This window comes from Sinocyclocheilus grahami, unplaced genomic scaffold (genome assembly GCF_001515645.1).
Source record: "Sinocyclocheilus grahami isolate Dianchi unplaced genomic scaffold, SAMN03320097.WGS_v1.1 scaffold21.1, whole genome shotgun sequence".
Taxonomy (NCBI): Eukaryota; Metazoa; Chordata; class Actinopteri; order Cypriniformes; family Cyprinidae; genus Sinocyclocheilus; species Sinocyclocheilus grahami.
Window position 1 is genome coordinate 1342561 of NW_015505200.1, and position 13931 is coordinate 1356491.

General features: G+C 36.0%; 1 protein-coding gene and 1 long non-coding RNA gene across 2 annotated transcripts in view; both read left to right on the top strand.

Annotated features, from left to right (window-relative positions):
- The window catches only part of LOC107556661 (uncharacterized), a 10388-nt gene extending 10308 nt beyond the window's left edge, over window positions 1–80 (top strand). The window contains exon 3 of the long non-coding RNA XR_001605309.1: window positions 60–80. This is a non-coding gene — a long non-coding RNA (uncharacterized lncRNA). The remainder of the gene's footprint in view (window positions 1–59) is intronic.
- Window positions 81–260: 180 nt separating this feature from the next.
- Window positions 261–13931, top strand: part of LOC107558147 (collectin-12-like) — a 21889-nt gene continuing 8218 nt past the window's right edge. The window contains exons 1-3 of the mRNA XM_016241774.1: window positions 261–332; window positions 10949–11048; window positions 13760–13846. Of these exons, the coding sequence (XP_016097260.1) occupies window positions 261–332; window positions 10949–11048; window positions 13760–13846 (259 nt within the window). The remainder of the gene's footprint in view (window positions 333–10948; window positions 11049–13759; window positions 13847–13931) is intronic.

Sequence of the window (13931 nt, forward strand, 5' to 3'; positions counted from 1 at the left end):
TTCATGCATTGATGTTCTATAATGCTTCCTTGAAACATGACATGCTTGTGTGTTTTCAGCATGCATGCAGGCACCAGCAGATGGAGGTAGATAGAGAAAGAACATTTGTCTGTCCTTCAGCCCACAGGGTCTGTGGGGTGAGCTGTCAGGGGGACGTGGAGGGTTTTATTCTCATCTCAAAACTGCTCCAGCCTGGATTAAGAGAATGGTACACAGTTCTCCAACTGAGAACAGAGGTTTTTTCTCCACTCGATGCACAAATGACCGCTTCCCAGCAGGAGGTTCATGCCATGGGCTGTAAGGATTCTGGAGAGGGTTTGGGTCAACTCTGGGTCAGGCCAGTTGAATTTGACTATTTAAAAGCACCTTTGCTTGAACTCTCAGTGGTGGAGACACTTTGGAAAGGGGAGATAAGCAGCCACGCAAATCTGAGCTGAACAGTTCTTTCTAAAACAATGTAGTTTACATAGTGACAAGAAAGATTGAGAGTAAATCTTGCTTGTTTATGCTGAATTGACTTGTTGTTGAAGGCTTTGACTAAATTCATGCTTCTCAGTAGTCAGGCTTTTGTATGACAGGGAACAGATCAGGAGGGAAGGTCTCCTCACATAAACAAGGAATGCTACCAAATTTCTCCTTCTTCACTCTTGACAAATAGATATAAATTGAGCTTGTAAAACGAACCATCTGTTGGGCTTTACCGTGTGAGGAGAAGGGGTCAAGTTAGCATCCGGCCTGTCTTATAGAAGGTCTTCAGAGATGTTCTTACCCGCTATAACATACTGTCAGTGTCATATGATACGGTGTCACACCTAAATGATGGATGGACTCTGTGCCTTTCCTTGCAACACAAGGTCTGGCATTCATTCAAAAACAATACATGTCACTGATGGAGACCAACTCTTTTCTTTTGGCATTACCAATAAAAGAAAGGCCCCGAGTGCGTCCATAATGTCCATAAAAGAAAAAAAAATCTGTAATGTCATTATTTAAGTCATGTCATTATTCACAAATAAATGTGCCTTCCGCTCGCATCCAGAATAAAAAAAAGGTTATTGTACACAAACAATGTGACAAACAATTTTTCATTTTCAATTCTGAACATAGCCAAGACACAAGCTTGTTGTGTGAAGATTATCAGTGAATATCAACTTAAGTGTAAAATTGTTTTCGTTATTTGAAATTAAGCTAAAATTAAATAAAATATAAATATTAGATGTAAAACTAAAAAAATAAATAAATAGAAATGTTGCCGTGGAAAATTACTTAAAATAAGTTTGTTGAATTGATAAAATTACTAAAACTAAAACTAAATTTATAAAAATTAATTAAAACTAAATAGAAATAAGGAAATTACTATATGTAATGTAGCTGTGTGTGAATGTAAACGATCTGCAAAGTTGTAAAGCCGAAAGTGCATGATAAATAAAGTTATTGTCTCCCAAAATAAAGAATTGAATGTACAACCTAAACGAGTCGTTAGTAATTCTAATCCCACTTCCGTGACATCTATGGGATAACACATTTGCATAATTCCCACCTATATTCTATGTTAGCCGGCCGCAAACAACTTGACTCCGCCCACAAACACGTCATTTTACTGACAACTGCTTCTCTAATCTCGGGGAGTTTAATGCGGGATTCACAAAACGCTTATATTTGAAAGATGGCTTAGTACCCTGTTTATTTGGACCAGCTGGCTCCACTGAATCTCAGCCTGTAAGTATGAATAATAATTGATGTTTATATTTTCTATTGAGCGTTCAAAATACGGAACTATGGCAATGGGCGTATCGTTACCAATCAGAGCAGAGTTGGCTCAAAGAAAGGAGGGTTTTAGAGAGACTAAATCTTAAAACTGCTTTAAAGAAATCATTTGAGATTCATTGGAAAATGAGGTGATATTAAATGCATATTTTGAGAAAATGAAAGCATTTTTGAACTTGCATGCATGTAAACCTTTAGGAGACTTCCCAAAACAATATTAGGAAAGGCATAAAATGGCATAATAGGGGCACTTTAAAATTAAAATGAAAACTGAAAATATAACAAAGCTCATTCGAAATATGAATAAATACTATAATAGTATATAATTAATAATAAAATAACACTGTTTCTCCCACAAGTCTATCTAATTGTCTTTAATGCTCTGTAAAACCTGATATGTTGAGAATAATCAAAACATTTGAAGAAACTTATCTCAAAAGATTTGAGTAAACTAACTCTTTTTTTTTTAAGTTAGCAGAGCTTAAAATGTTTGTGATGAGTGGGGCGGGTTTGAGAGCCATGGGAGCCAAGCCAGGCCAGTGTGATGCACAGGTGTCTCTCATTAACACGCACGACACCGGCCTTGCTTCCATGGCTCTCAATCCCACCCCACTCATCACAATGTTAATTACATACAGCTTGTTTACATAAACATCACATGAACTCAAATATTCAGTGTTTAAAATGTCAGTGCTTGTTAGCAATAGCACACTAGCACATAGTAATGTAACTATCAAAAAAGCTATCACTATACACTTGAATGTAAATAGTCAAGCAACATGCAGTATACACAGTCTTAAAGTTTTGCAGTCCATCCTCAACCTATAACCACAGGCTCTACTCTTCACCACAATGGTAACCATAACAGAAACCTCTGTAAATCCTAACATAACACAACATTAAATACTAACGTATGTCTTCCCATGTTAATCTTGTGCCAAAACACAAAATAACACTTCATTTCAACATTTCTTTTCCTTATGCAGTCTGATGCAAAGCATGCTTAATTTTAAGTTCAGCTTACTACAAAGAAATTTTGAGTCCAATGAACTTTCATTATCATTTGAGTGAAATTAACTCATTTCATTTCATTCATTTCACTGTTCGGTTTTACAGTGTGGTCTTTAATGTTACTTTTGTCCTTTTTTGAGCTTAACAGCCCTTGGTTGTTATAAGGCAAAAAATGCAGAACAATTCTTCAGAACATTCTACTTTTGGGTTGAATGGAAAAAATAATAGCGTATGGATTTGGAACTTTATGAGTAAATAATGACATAATTTACATTCTTGGATGAACTGTCTCTTTAAGAAGAGGAAAGAAGAAGGAAATGTTTCACAATTCTAAATTGCATAATGCCTGTTATGTTATGTTTTGCTCTGTTTGAAGTTGGATGAAGGAACTGTTGACTTGCTCTGAACTGTGCCATTCATTTCATGGAAGATGTTTAGTGCTGTAATTTACTGTATTTAAGGGTCTCTCTTGACTTTTTGTTGCCAAAAATTGTTCTTTGGCAAACCCCCTGATGAAATGAGATCATACCTCTGAGACTTAAGGCATTAAACAAATATCACCCCGTAATTATGCACACAGAAAACAGGAAATTTAAAATCCCTTTTCAATGAAAGTCATAATTTTTAGCTGACATCAGAATCGTATTGGAAATCAGCATATAATGTGACTTTGCTCTGTGGTCACCCTCTTATCGCTCGCTTGTTATGTTTTATTGAAGAAACTTGTACATAACAATTCAATTATCATTTGATCAAGTGTCTCTAAGGTACTACATTTATATGACTGCATTCATCCAGACCCAAAAATAATCTGCACTTGCTCAGAGGGTCTTTCCCCCCCACTTTCTCTGTCATTAAAGTTCAGGGCCAGATTCCAGAACATTACAGTGTTCTGAATGAGGGAGCTGTTTTCAATCTCCATGGATACATCTAGATGACATCACAGTACTGTCAAGATCAATGAGCCATCTTGAAAATCGGTTCAGGCAACAGTGCATTTGTGGGAGGTGTTCTTTTCATTAACCCCAGCGGTGTACTCTCCTCTCAGTTCCTTATAAAACCAGAACCATAAAAATAGTAGTATGATTTCTATCATTGAGGTCATTAGAATGATAGATGTATGATTAATATGATATCATTATCTAGAGTCCCTCTGGATTCTCTTATATAGTAAATGTTTTAACCTTGAGGCTGTAAGGTTTAACTGTTTGAATTCTGCTTTATGTTGCATAATTAAGTACATACATATTTACTTCATAATACATTCTGTTTTAAACAAAAACAAAAAAAGTTACATTCTAAATTGCTGGATTGGGATTTAGACAAAGACATCTGCTAAGCAAATTAAAAATATTATTTTTAATTGTATGTATACTTAAAGAATGCAGATGCATTATGGAACAATAGCATGTTTGCTAGAACATTCTGTGTTCCTATTATGATCAGTGTTATTTTAATATTAATATTAATTCATTTTACTTTTGTAATTTTTTTTTATTAGTTTTTGTTTTTTTAAAGTTTATTTGGCTTTATTTTTAGTTTATTTTTATTTTAGTTCTAGTAATATTAGTACTTCAGCTTAAACTTTTTTTCAGTTAGTTGCCAAAGCAACATTTGTAATTTACAGTTGTCCTAATTCGCAAATGTACACGTTAAAATGTTCATCTAATATTTATATTTCAGCTTTATTTCAATTAATATATATATATATATATATATATATATATATATATATTTAGTTTTAGTTAACAATTATTATTTTTTTGACAGAGTGTTTGTGATTTTTCTCTGCAGATAGTCAATACCCAATGTGATTATTTAAATGTGCACTGCTCAAATGAGTTTAGTCGTTCATTTGCGTCATGTATGATTAAAATGGCATGTGCCCTTCTGGCCTAATGCTTCTAATGTTTAATAATGAGGCATGTGTTTATGCTTTAAGGAAACCAGATGCCATAGTGTACATAAGTGTGAAACTATTCACTTTCTTTCAGCTCTCTCCATATGGCCCGTTTATTTGAAACTCATTTGGCATTGGTTGACACTCACGTCAATACCATAGCAACTCCTGAAGATATGCCAGAAACTGACTACACCGCCTAAACACATGCAGATACAATCTCATCACTGATCACTTATGCATTTTAAAAGATTGGGTTTTAAAAGCATAAAAATCAAATTAGTCTCCATGTATTATGAATGTAAGACATTTTTTTGCATTATGCTTGAGTAAAGTGACTAGAAAGGATGTATCCCACCTGATACTAAGCCGTTAAGTAGTATGAGATCACTCAAGTGGGCAAACACCAGGACTTTTATAATATTAGTTCTTCTCAAGGAGAGGAAGATTTGTTCTTCAACTCAGAGTAGACTACAGGAGCTGCTTCGCATTTATATTGTGCAATCAAAAACAACAACAATAAAAATAGCATATTGTGTACTGGAATAAGAACAAGATGGGCTTGTTTGACTTCACTCAAGTCGCTGCCAGAAAAAGTTGCAACATTCTGCATTCTGTCACCAAGACAGATGTTACAGAAGTAAATGAAAACACTATATATATAGAATGAGGTTCAGGTTAAGTTATAGGCTTAATACTGTTAAACCATTTGGAAAAGTAGCAGGAGAAGAATGGATTTAAAGGTATTTGCATTTATTTACTGCAGTAGACTAATATCAAGAACAGAATCTCTCTTTCAGCTCATTAGCCAGAGGCTCTTGGCTTCAGATTTTGATTTCCTGTCTCAGATTCTGAGTGGGATCTGCCTGTCTGGCTGGCCATTAATTATCTCTGTTTTTGTCACCACACATTTTTCATACATCCTTTTTATGATTTCCTCTTTAATTTGCGCTTTATTTCTACAGTAATACGATACAGATGATTTGTAGGGCTGAACATATGCATATATGTGGCCCTGGAGCACAAACCCGTCTCAAGTCGCTGGGGTATATTTGTAGCAATAGCCAAAAATACATTGTATGGGTCAAAATTATTGATTTTTCTTTTATGCCAAAAATCATTAGGATATTAATTAAATATCATGTTCCATGAATATATTTTGTAAATTTCCTACTGTAAATAAATTAAAACTTAATTTTTGATTAGTAACATGCATTGCTAAGAACTTCATTTGTACAACTTTAAAGGCGATTTTCTCAATATTTAGATTTTTCAGATTCCAGATTTTCAAGTATGTATCTCGGCCAAATATTGTCCTATCCTAACAAACCATACATCAATGGAAAGCTTATTTATTCAGCATGTACAAATCTCAATTTTGAAAAATGGACCCTTATGACTGGTTTTGTGGTCTAGGTTCACATATATGCATGCCCACAGTGTTTCTTGTATTTTCTCAATGTTTTCATTCTAAGGAGCAAGTACAAAATATGTTTAATTTGTCTTGAAAGGTTTGTCCAGTTATTTTAACAATCGCTAGCTCTGTCATCTCATTCTTTCAGAGTCTCTCTGGATTTCGAAAACTGCACATGGCCTTAATCACGTAAGGAAATAAGTGGAGCTGAAAACAGCCCACACGTGTGCCAATGTCTTAGGAAAGACTTTATTGCCTCTCTCTGAACTCCAGAGAGGGTTTATTCCTATTTCTGCCTCTATTTTGTTGCTGATGTCATAAAAAAAACCTGGTGGATCCAGAAATGTTAAAGACTTACTTTAAATTGCTTGCTTTTGATTTATTTGTATCAAAACTGCATGTGTCTGATTATATTTGAGCTGAGACAAGTAAACATGTAAACAAAGGCTTCATGTTGTAGCCCAACCATGAGTGTTGAACAATATACGAAGGAATTATGGCATGATTGTTAGTCATTTCAAGGCATGATTTTCCTCAGTGTATCTTACGAATTTTGTTTTACATGAAGATTCAGTCTCGCTCAATCAGCGTAACGGGCTGTGCTGTTTTAATTGGTCCAGACCTCTCTCACACAGATACACCAGGTTTGGTGGCATGTTCAAGCCGTTCATAACTTAAAGGGATAGTTCACCCAAAAATGAAAATTCTGTCATTAATTACTCACCCTCATGTCGTTTCAAACCCGTAAGACCTTCGTTCATCTTCGGGAACGCAAATTAAGATATTTTTGATGGAATCTGAGAGCTGCGGTGACTGTGATTTCACCAAGTGCAACATATTCCTGGATCAATATCCTTGTTGATCCTGGAACAACATTCCAATTAACCAATCAAAATTGAGGGCTAACTTTTCAGGAAATATCTGTTTTAGGCTTATGATCAGGGTTAGGTGCTTCTACACCCTTTCACACTGTATTTAGGAATAAATTATGGGTAGGTTTAGAAGTAGGGATTGGGTTTAGTCTATATTTTTGAACAGTAATGTTGATCCAGGATCAACAAAAGATGTTGATCCAGGAACATGTCTTACTTGGCAAAATCACGGCGACCCTGATCCTGCATAGACAGCAACGCAACTGAAATGTTCCCAAGTCCAGAAACGTAGCAAGGAGATCTGTAAAATAATCCATGTGACAACAGTAGTTCATCCTCAAATACCGTATTGACCCGAATATAGGACAATGGTTTTTTTCTTGGAAATACATCTGAAAAAATGCGGTCGTCTTATATTCAGGGTCTAGACTTTGACATGTCAATAATACACCCACAACAATAGGTGGCGCCAAATACGCATAAAACGAGTGTGCCATGAAATACGTAATGTAATGCGTGTTGTAAAGATCGCGAGTAAAAATGAAAGAAAAAGAAAACCTTCCAGCTGCATGAGTTGTGACTATCACGTTAGCCTGATGGGACCAAACTCCCTTTGTGTTTTTAAATGTAAGACAGTACCCAGATTTGAAGACTAGCCTACAGTAAGATTTAACTTCTACTGTTAATAAGATTTTGGTAGGCTACTATTAGATGGATAGTCTAAATGTCCTAATTCAGATGGGCTACCTGTTTTCTTTTCTTTTTTATTTATGGTATGTCAAAAAGTGTATATTTTTTAAATGTGATTGTTGGTACATTTTTACAGATCTCTTTGCTACGTTTCTGGACTTGGGAACATTTCAGTTGCGTTGCAGGGTCAGACAGCTCTCAAATTCCATAATAAATATCTTAATTTGTGTTCCGAAGATGAACAAAGGTCTTACGGGTTTTTAAAACGACATGAGGGTGAGTAATTAATGACAGAATTTTTGGGTGATCTATCCCTTTAACATCTTGCTAAAATATACTACAGAATGCACTTCCTATATCATGATGGTATAAACAAGGTTGAAGTCAGTAATATAAAGAGTTCTTTGAGGAAAAGCATTCCTTGCATCCAAATTGTAAACTGAGCTGACATTTTAGATGTTTGTTCTTCAGTCCTTGGCATGAAGGGATGATGTATCACATTTTCTCTTGCCTCCTTTGTTTTATTTTTCCTTTGTGTAATAAACTCCAGATGGTTGTGCCTATTTAAAGTGTTATAAACCTGTTTGCTGTCAAAAAAGGGGAAAAAGATATTACTGTTGCATGCTAGTGGTGTGGAGCAGTACAGTTCAGAGGTTTACAAACATAATGGTGTAGTAATTTGTCTCTGTAGTTATACCCCCTTTTTTAGAGCGCTTTCTTGTTAACATTCCAGAGAGGGGGCTTTTAACGAGGGACGCTGGGGGCATAATGATTGGATCCAGAGATGTGCACCAGATTCACAAAATTCACTATTTCTGATTCTACACAACTGACAAGAATTGCATGCAAATAGCGTTTTATTCTAGTCTTACTGTGAGTTATGATTCCAGATGTTGGCAGTGGTCATGTAGAGATAGATATGCAGCATATTTTTAACATGACGAAACTCTTATGTTGAAATAAACCAGAAGGCTATGCTGCAAGAGTTTGTTTGCTCTTCATCTTAAGAGACTGACTGGGTCTGTTGTAACTAGTTGATCATGTTTGTTCAACTGTTTGCTTATAGGGCTGCCAATCCATCATGTTTAATTATTTTACACTTCTGGTTTTCCAAATTTGTATAGTCACAAAATGATGGCCAACATGAAATCATTTGAGGTAATGCTTAAATGAAATTATGAAAATAAATACTTTATTATGACCGCTTTTGCACATTTGTTGCATTCAGATCATGCAGATTAGGCTATAATTATTATCAAATTGCAAAATAATTGTTTTTCTCAAATGCCTGAGCTCTGAGAGTTCACTCAGAGGGGTTCACAGTGCTCATATTTGCTTAATTTATCAGTAACTCTTCTTTAGTTTTCAAACTGTATCTTACAATAGCTTAAACATTTGAACATTAAGGAAGGCTTAATTAAACCTAATTATGAATCAGTCACCCACTGTAAATGTGCAAACAAATTTGTAATGGCTGCTTGAGGCCTCTATTGTTTCTGTGAGATCTTCTATGGGCAATTATTCAAGTCTGAAAGATACAAGTAGAACTTAACTGATTTTTTTGGTAGATACGTCTGGGTAGTGGTCCAAAACAGTTAAATTATGGCATATTTAGCAATTCAGTACTCTTAAAAAAATTAGGAAAATGTAATTACAGAGACGATAGGAAATCTGAAAGCTAACTGACCCTAAAACTAGGATAATTGTTTTTGCAAAAGAGCATATTTTGAATCGTTCAGGGGGACAAAAAAGGTCCTAATTGAAGAATCACCCTTATACATGTACAAAACCAAAAATCAACTCAAACATGGACCGCTTTCTGTGTGTAGTGTGGAAAAATGTATTTTTGTTGCCATGGAAATTTCCATCACAAGTGTTCTGTTGCATTGGGCAAGTGTGAGTGGGTCTTATAGCAGGTACAGGGAAAAAAGAAAAGTACAGGAATTTTCTTTGAGCGACTTCCTGAGTCCAAATGAAACACAGCTGTTGCACAGGCGTGGATGTTGCACAGCGTTTCTCTCTCTCTCAATCTCCTGCCACAGCTTAACAACCTCAGAATCAGAATCAGAATCAGAATGAGCTTTATTGCCAGGTATGTTTACACATACGAGGAATTTGACAGTGCAACAGAATGACAGTGACAGAACAAAAAAACACAGATAATAAAAAATAAAAATAAATAAAAAATTAAGGCTAAGGCTAAGGCTAAGGCTAAGGCTAAGGCAAGTAGCTATCTCTAGGGGAGTGATAAATGCTGAAACAATACTCGGCCGAGGGAAGGGATCAGAGTGAGTGTTAAATAGTGAGGGAGTGATATGAAACAGCTGGGTGCAATCAGTGTAAACAGGTGTGTGCAATTCGTGCTGAGTGCAATCAGTGCAATGCATGATGGGAAATGTAGTCCGGGGTGATGTGCAACAGTGTGTACCATGCTGATTTTTTAAGAAAAAACGGCACTCTTCCTGTGATATTGATTAACTATATTAATTGATATAACTATATGAATATATACATGTTCTGCCCCCTTATCTTGAATTATGTGATCATTCTTAATGCATAATAAACTGAATCATGCAGTGAAAGATCGCACTCTAAATGCATACGCGCACTAAAGCCTGTGTTGGTCTACTCTAACCAGACTTCATCACGTCGCGTGTAGGTGTGTTTTGTTTGTTTTTTGCAATATACTCGATACCCGCCACAGCTGATTTTTACACGCATTTGGTGGGTTGGCGGGTGTTAATTTCAAACCCTAAGTGTAGATGTAGAAATGGTTGCTGCATCATTTATTAACTAATGGTAACTAAATGGAAAATGTGCAGGAACCATTAACAAAATCAAATGACATTCAGTTTTGGAATTTAAAAAAAAAACTGAATAAAAACTGGTTCTTGTTCCCAACCTAGTAGAGTAGAAAGTAGAAAGTAGAAAGCGTTTGCATGTTTCCATATCTGTTGTTTCAGAGCACAAATGTAAGCGCCCCATCTTGGAAATCATCTGTATTTCTTCAGTGAAATCAGCGATTTTCTCCTGATTTTCAAAGCATGTGTGAAAGCGTAAATGAAGAGAAAGCTGTGTGGTTGATCTAGCTTCAGTGCTGCAGGTTAGGAGCAATTTGTCCATCTCTAGTTGATAGTTTCATTAGGTGAAAGAAACACAGCAATAAACACTCTACAGCAATGTAGAAGTGATGCATTTATTGTTTTCTTTTCTCTCTCTCTCCTCTGCACACCCCAGTGACCCATAGCCAGAGGTTGTGATGTTGCTTGTTTACATGGTGCGGTTTAGTTTTAGGGTGTGTTGGTGGGGGCTGAGGCCTCTCCTGATCTCCCCCACACAGACCACGTACTTTGTGCACTGCTCACCATAGCTGTGGCTGTGCTTGGATACAAAGGTAGTAAGTCCTCCTGCTATTGTCTTTGAAGATCACACTCTCACACCCATTAATTTTTTGCAGTGAGTTGTGACGTGCATAATTTAACATGTTTGCATTTTCAGCCTCCTATGCTTTCTCAATGAAGGCTGCAAATCTACAGACAATTCCTGCTGTCTGTTGTTTAGACCCAAAAAAAATCTAGGTTCACTGGGTTTATATCTTATCCAGCTAAAACAAATGAACATTCACCATAATTTCTGCTGTTCAGTTTTGAAGTTTGGCTCACTTTATTATTTGTCCTGAAATAAGGCATCCATATTGCACCTTAGAAACAAGATCGTTTTCCAAATATTGTCAACCAGACTATCACAGTGAAATCTGTTTTCTGTATTATCTGGGAAAGCTATGAAACAGAGCATCGCAGTTTATTTTGCTTGGTGCCAAAAACCAGGATAAGATACACGCTGTTGTCTTCCAGAAGGACACGGTAAATTAGAGGTATTTTAATAGCTTTCAAATGTAGATTACTTTTTAACTAACTTTATTCATTTATGTGATATAGCATTTCTGTAGCTAGCAGTGCTAATGGGTTTGATTGTCAAGTGCATTAACTGATCAAATGTATAATTTTTTGCAATCAAATATTTATTGAGAAGAAAATGGATAACAATATTATATTGTACAACAGAGCACTAACAAAAATCAGATAGATAGATGGATGGATGGATGGATAGATAAGCTAGATAGATGAACAAATGAACTTCAAAGCCCCTGAAATTTGCACTTGAAAATGTTTCCTTGCCCATTTGTGACCCTGGACCACAAAACCTGTCTTAAGTCGCTGGGGTACATCTGTAGCAATAGCCAAAAATACATTGTATGGGTCAAAATTATTGATTTTTCTTTTATGCCAAAAATCATTAGGATATTAAGGAAAGATCATGTTCCATGAAGATATTTTGTAAATTTCCTACTGTAAATATATTAAAACTTAATTTTTGATTAGTAATATGCATTGCTAAGAACTTCATTTCTGTTCAACTTCTGCACCCTCAGATTCCAGATTTTCAAATAGTTGTATCTCGGCCAAATATTGTCCTATCCTAGCAAACCATACATCAATGGAAAGCTTATTTATTCAGCTTTCAGATGATGTATACATCTCAATTTTGAAAAATTTACCCTTATGACTGGTTTTGTGGTCCAGGGTCACATTTAGCTTTAAATAAATGTGATCTGATTGTCCAGATCATATCTCCGTTGAGTCCATATGTCTCCTCTGGTTCTCTAAAGCCTTAATGCCAACCAGATGACAAGACCATGTAAAGCAGCAAGTCTCACTACAAACCTGCTCCAGAGGAGATTTTATGCCTTAGCAGCAATTTGCTGTCTCAAAACCCGCAGGTTGATTGACAGGGACTTTGTGGCATTCTGAATACAGTTCATGTTTCCTTTGTTGGTAGTGCCAGAAAGAATCTGGTTATTTTATGCTTATTCTGTATCACTTCTAAACTGTCTCCTCAACAACATCAAATAGACAAGAGTTTTGAATTGTATGTTCAGATTTAGTCCAGTGAGTGTCTCATTGGTTTTTGGAGCATATTTAGATAAGAGAACCATTCCACTAAACTCCATTCAAAAATAACATGGCTTCTACAGGAAAATAAGAAAGAAAGGAGAGTGGGAGAGAGGGAGGGCAGGAGACTGGCAGTGTTGACCTCCCGCTGACAGACTCCCAGTGTGAAAATGACCAACAAGCCTTTGAAATAGACCTCCGTGTTTTGTTTTTCCCCTACAGCATATATTTGTTTTGTGTTTGGTTGCACAAGCGCAGTCAGGAATGCTAATACCCAAGATCTTTGATGTGTTTGAGTTTGCTGGCAGCAAATAGCAGACTGCTGCATGTCTGAATGAAACATGAGTTAAAAAACAGTGAGAGCAAATACACTGGAGAGCAAAGATGAGGACTTTATTTTTTCATTCATGTTTGATTGCCAGTGAGATATTCAATGGGATAAACACTGGGAACAGGGGGAGGGGGGTGGACTTTGTCAGGATAGCCTGTAAGATCACCTTACAGTTCCAAAAAAAAAAAGACAAATGTGACAGTTGGTATTTTAATTATATACCACTTACCAAAAGAATCAAGCAGAATGTAAAGTGGAAGTGCCCTCTAGTGGTGCACATTTACCAGAGAATTACGTCTAATGTAAACCAACATTGTATAAGGAAATAAATGGTCATGGTTATGGAAGGTTATATTAACATTTTAGCCCTTAGGCATGTTAAACTAGGGTTTCATTATTGTACAAATCAGGGATGAGACCGAAATCTGTCCTTGAATAGCTATAGTGGTGCCAGCAAGACTGGGAATCACCAGAAAGGCTCAGGAGATGCTCTGATAGCGACTCCTCAGGATCCATTCCAAATTCCAGAGGAAATGAAGTGTAATGCACTTCCTGCATGGCTGTGTGTGTGAAATGTATGTTGTATTTTTATGCATGTGCACTGGACAAGTGAAAAATGTTAAATCATGTCCACACAGTTTAAAACAATAAGCATTTCGAAAGAAATCATTTCATTGTGTCTCAGAGATACGTCTCAAGCAGCCTTTTAACTCGTGACTTTGTAAAAATAGAAATACCTAAGGTTTTTTTTAGTATACTACAGTACATACTAGTTCATAGTACAGACAAAGTCTGACTGGTGTTTATAATGTATGCCCACAGTGGTCCAAAGGATGGATAATGTAACAGAGGGTATGGAGAATTATGGAGGGAAAATCATGGCTGTAGAGACGGACCTCAAGAAACTTGGTAAGTCCAGACCTGAGATGTTAACTGGCTCAATGACATAACACTATATATACTGTATATATATATATATATATATATATATATA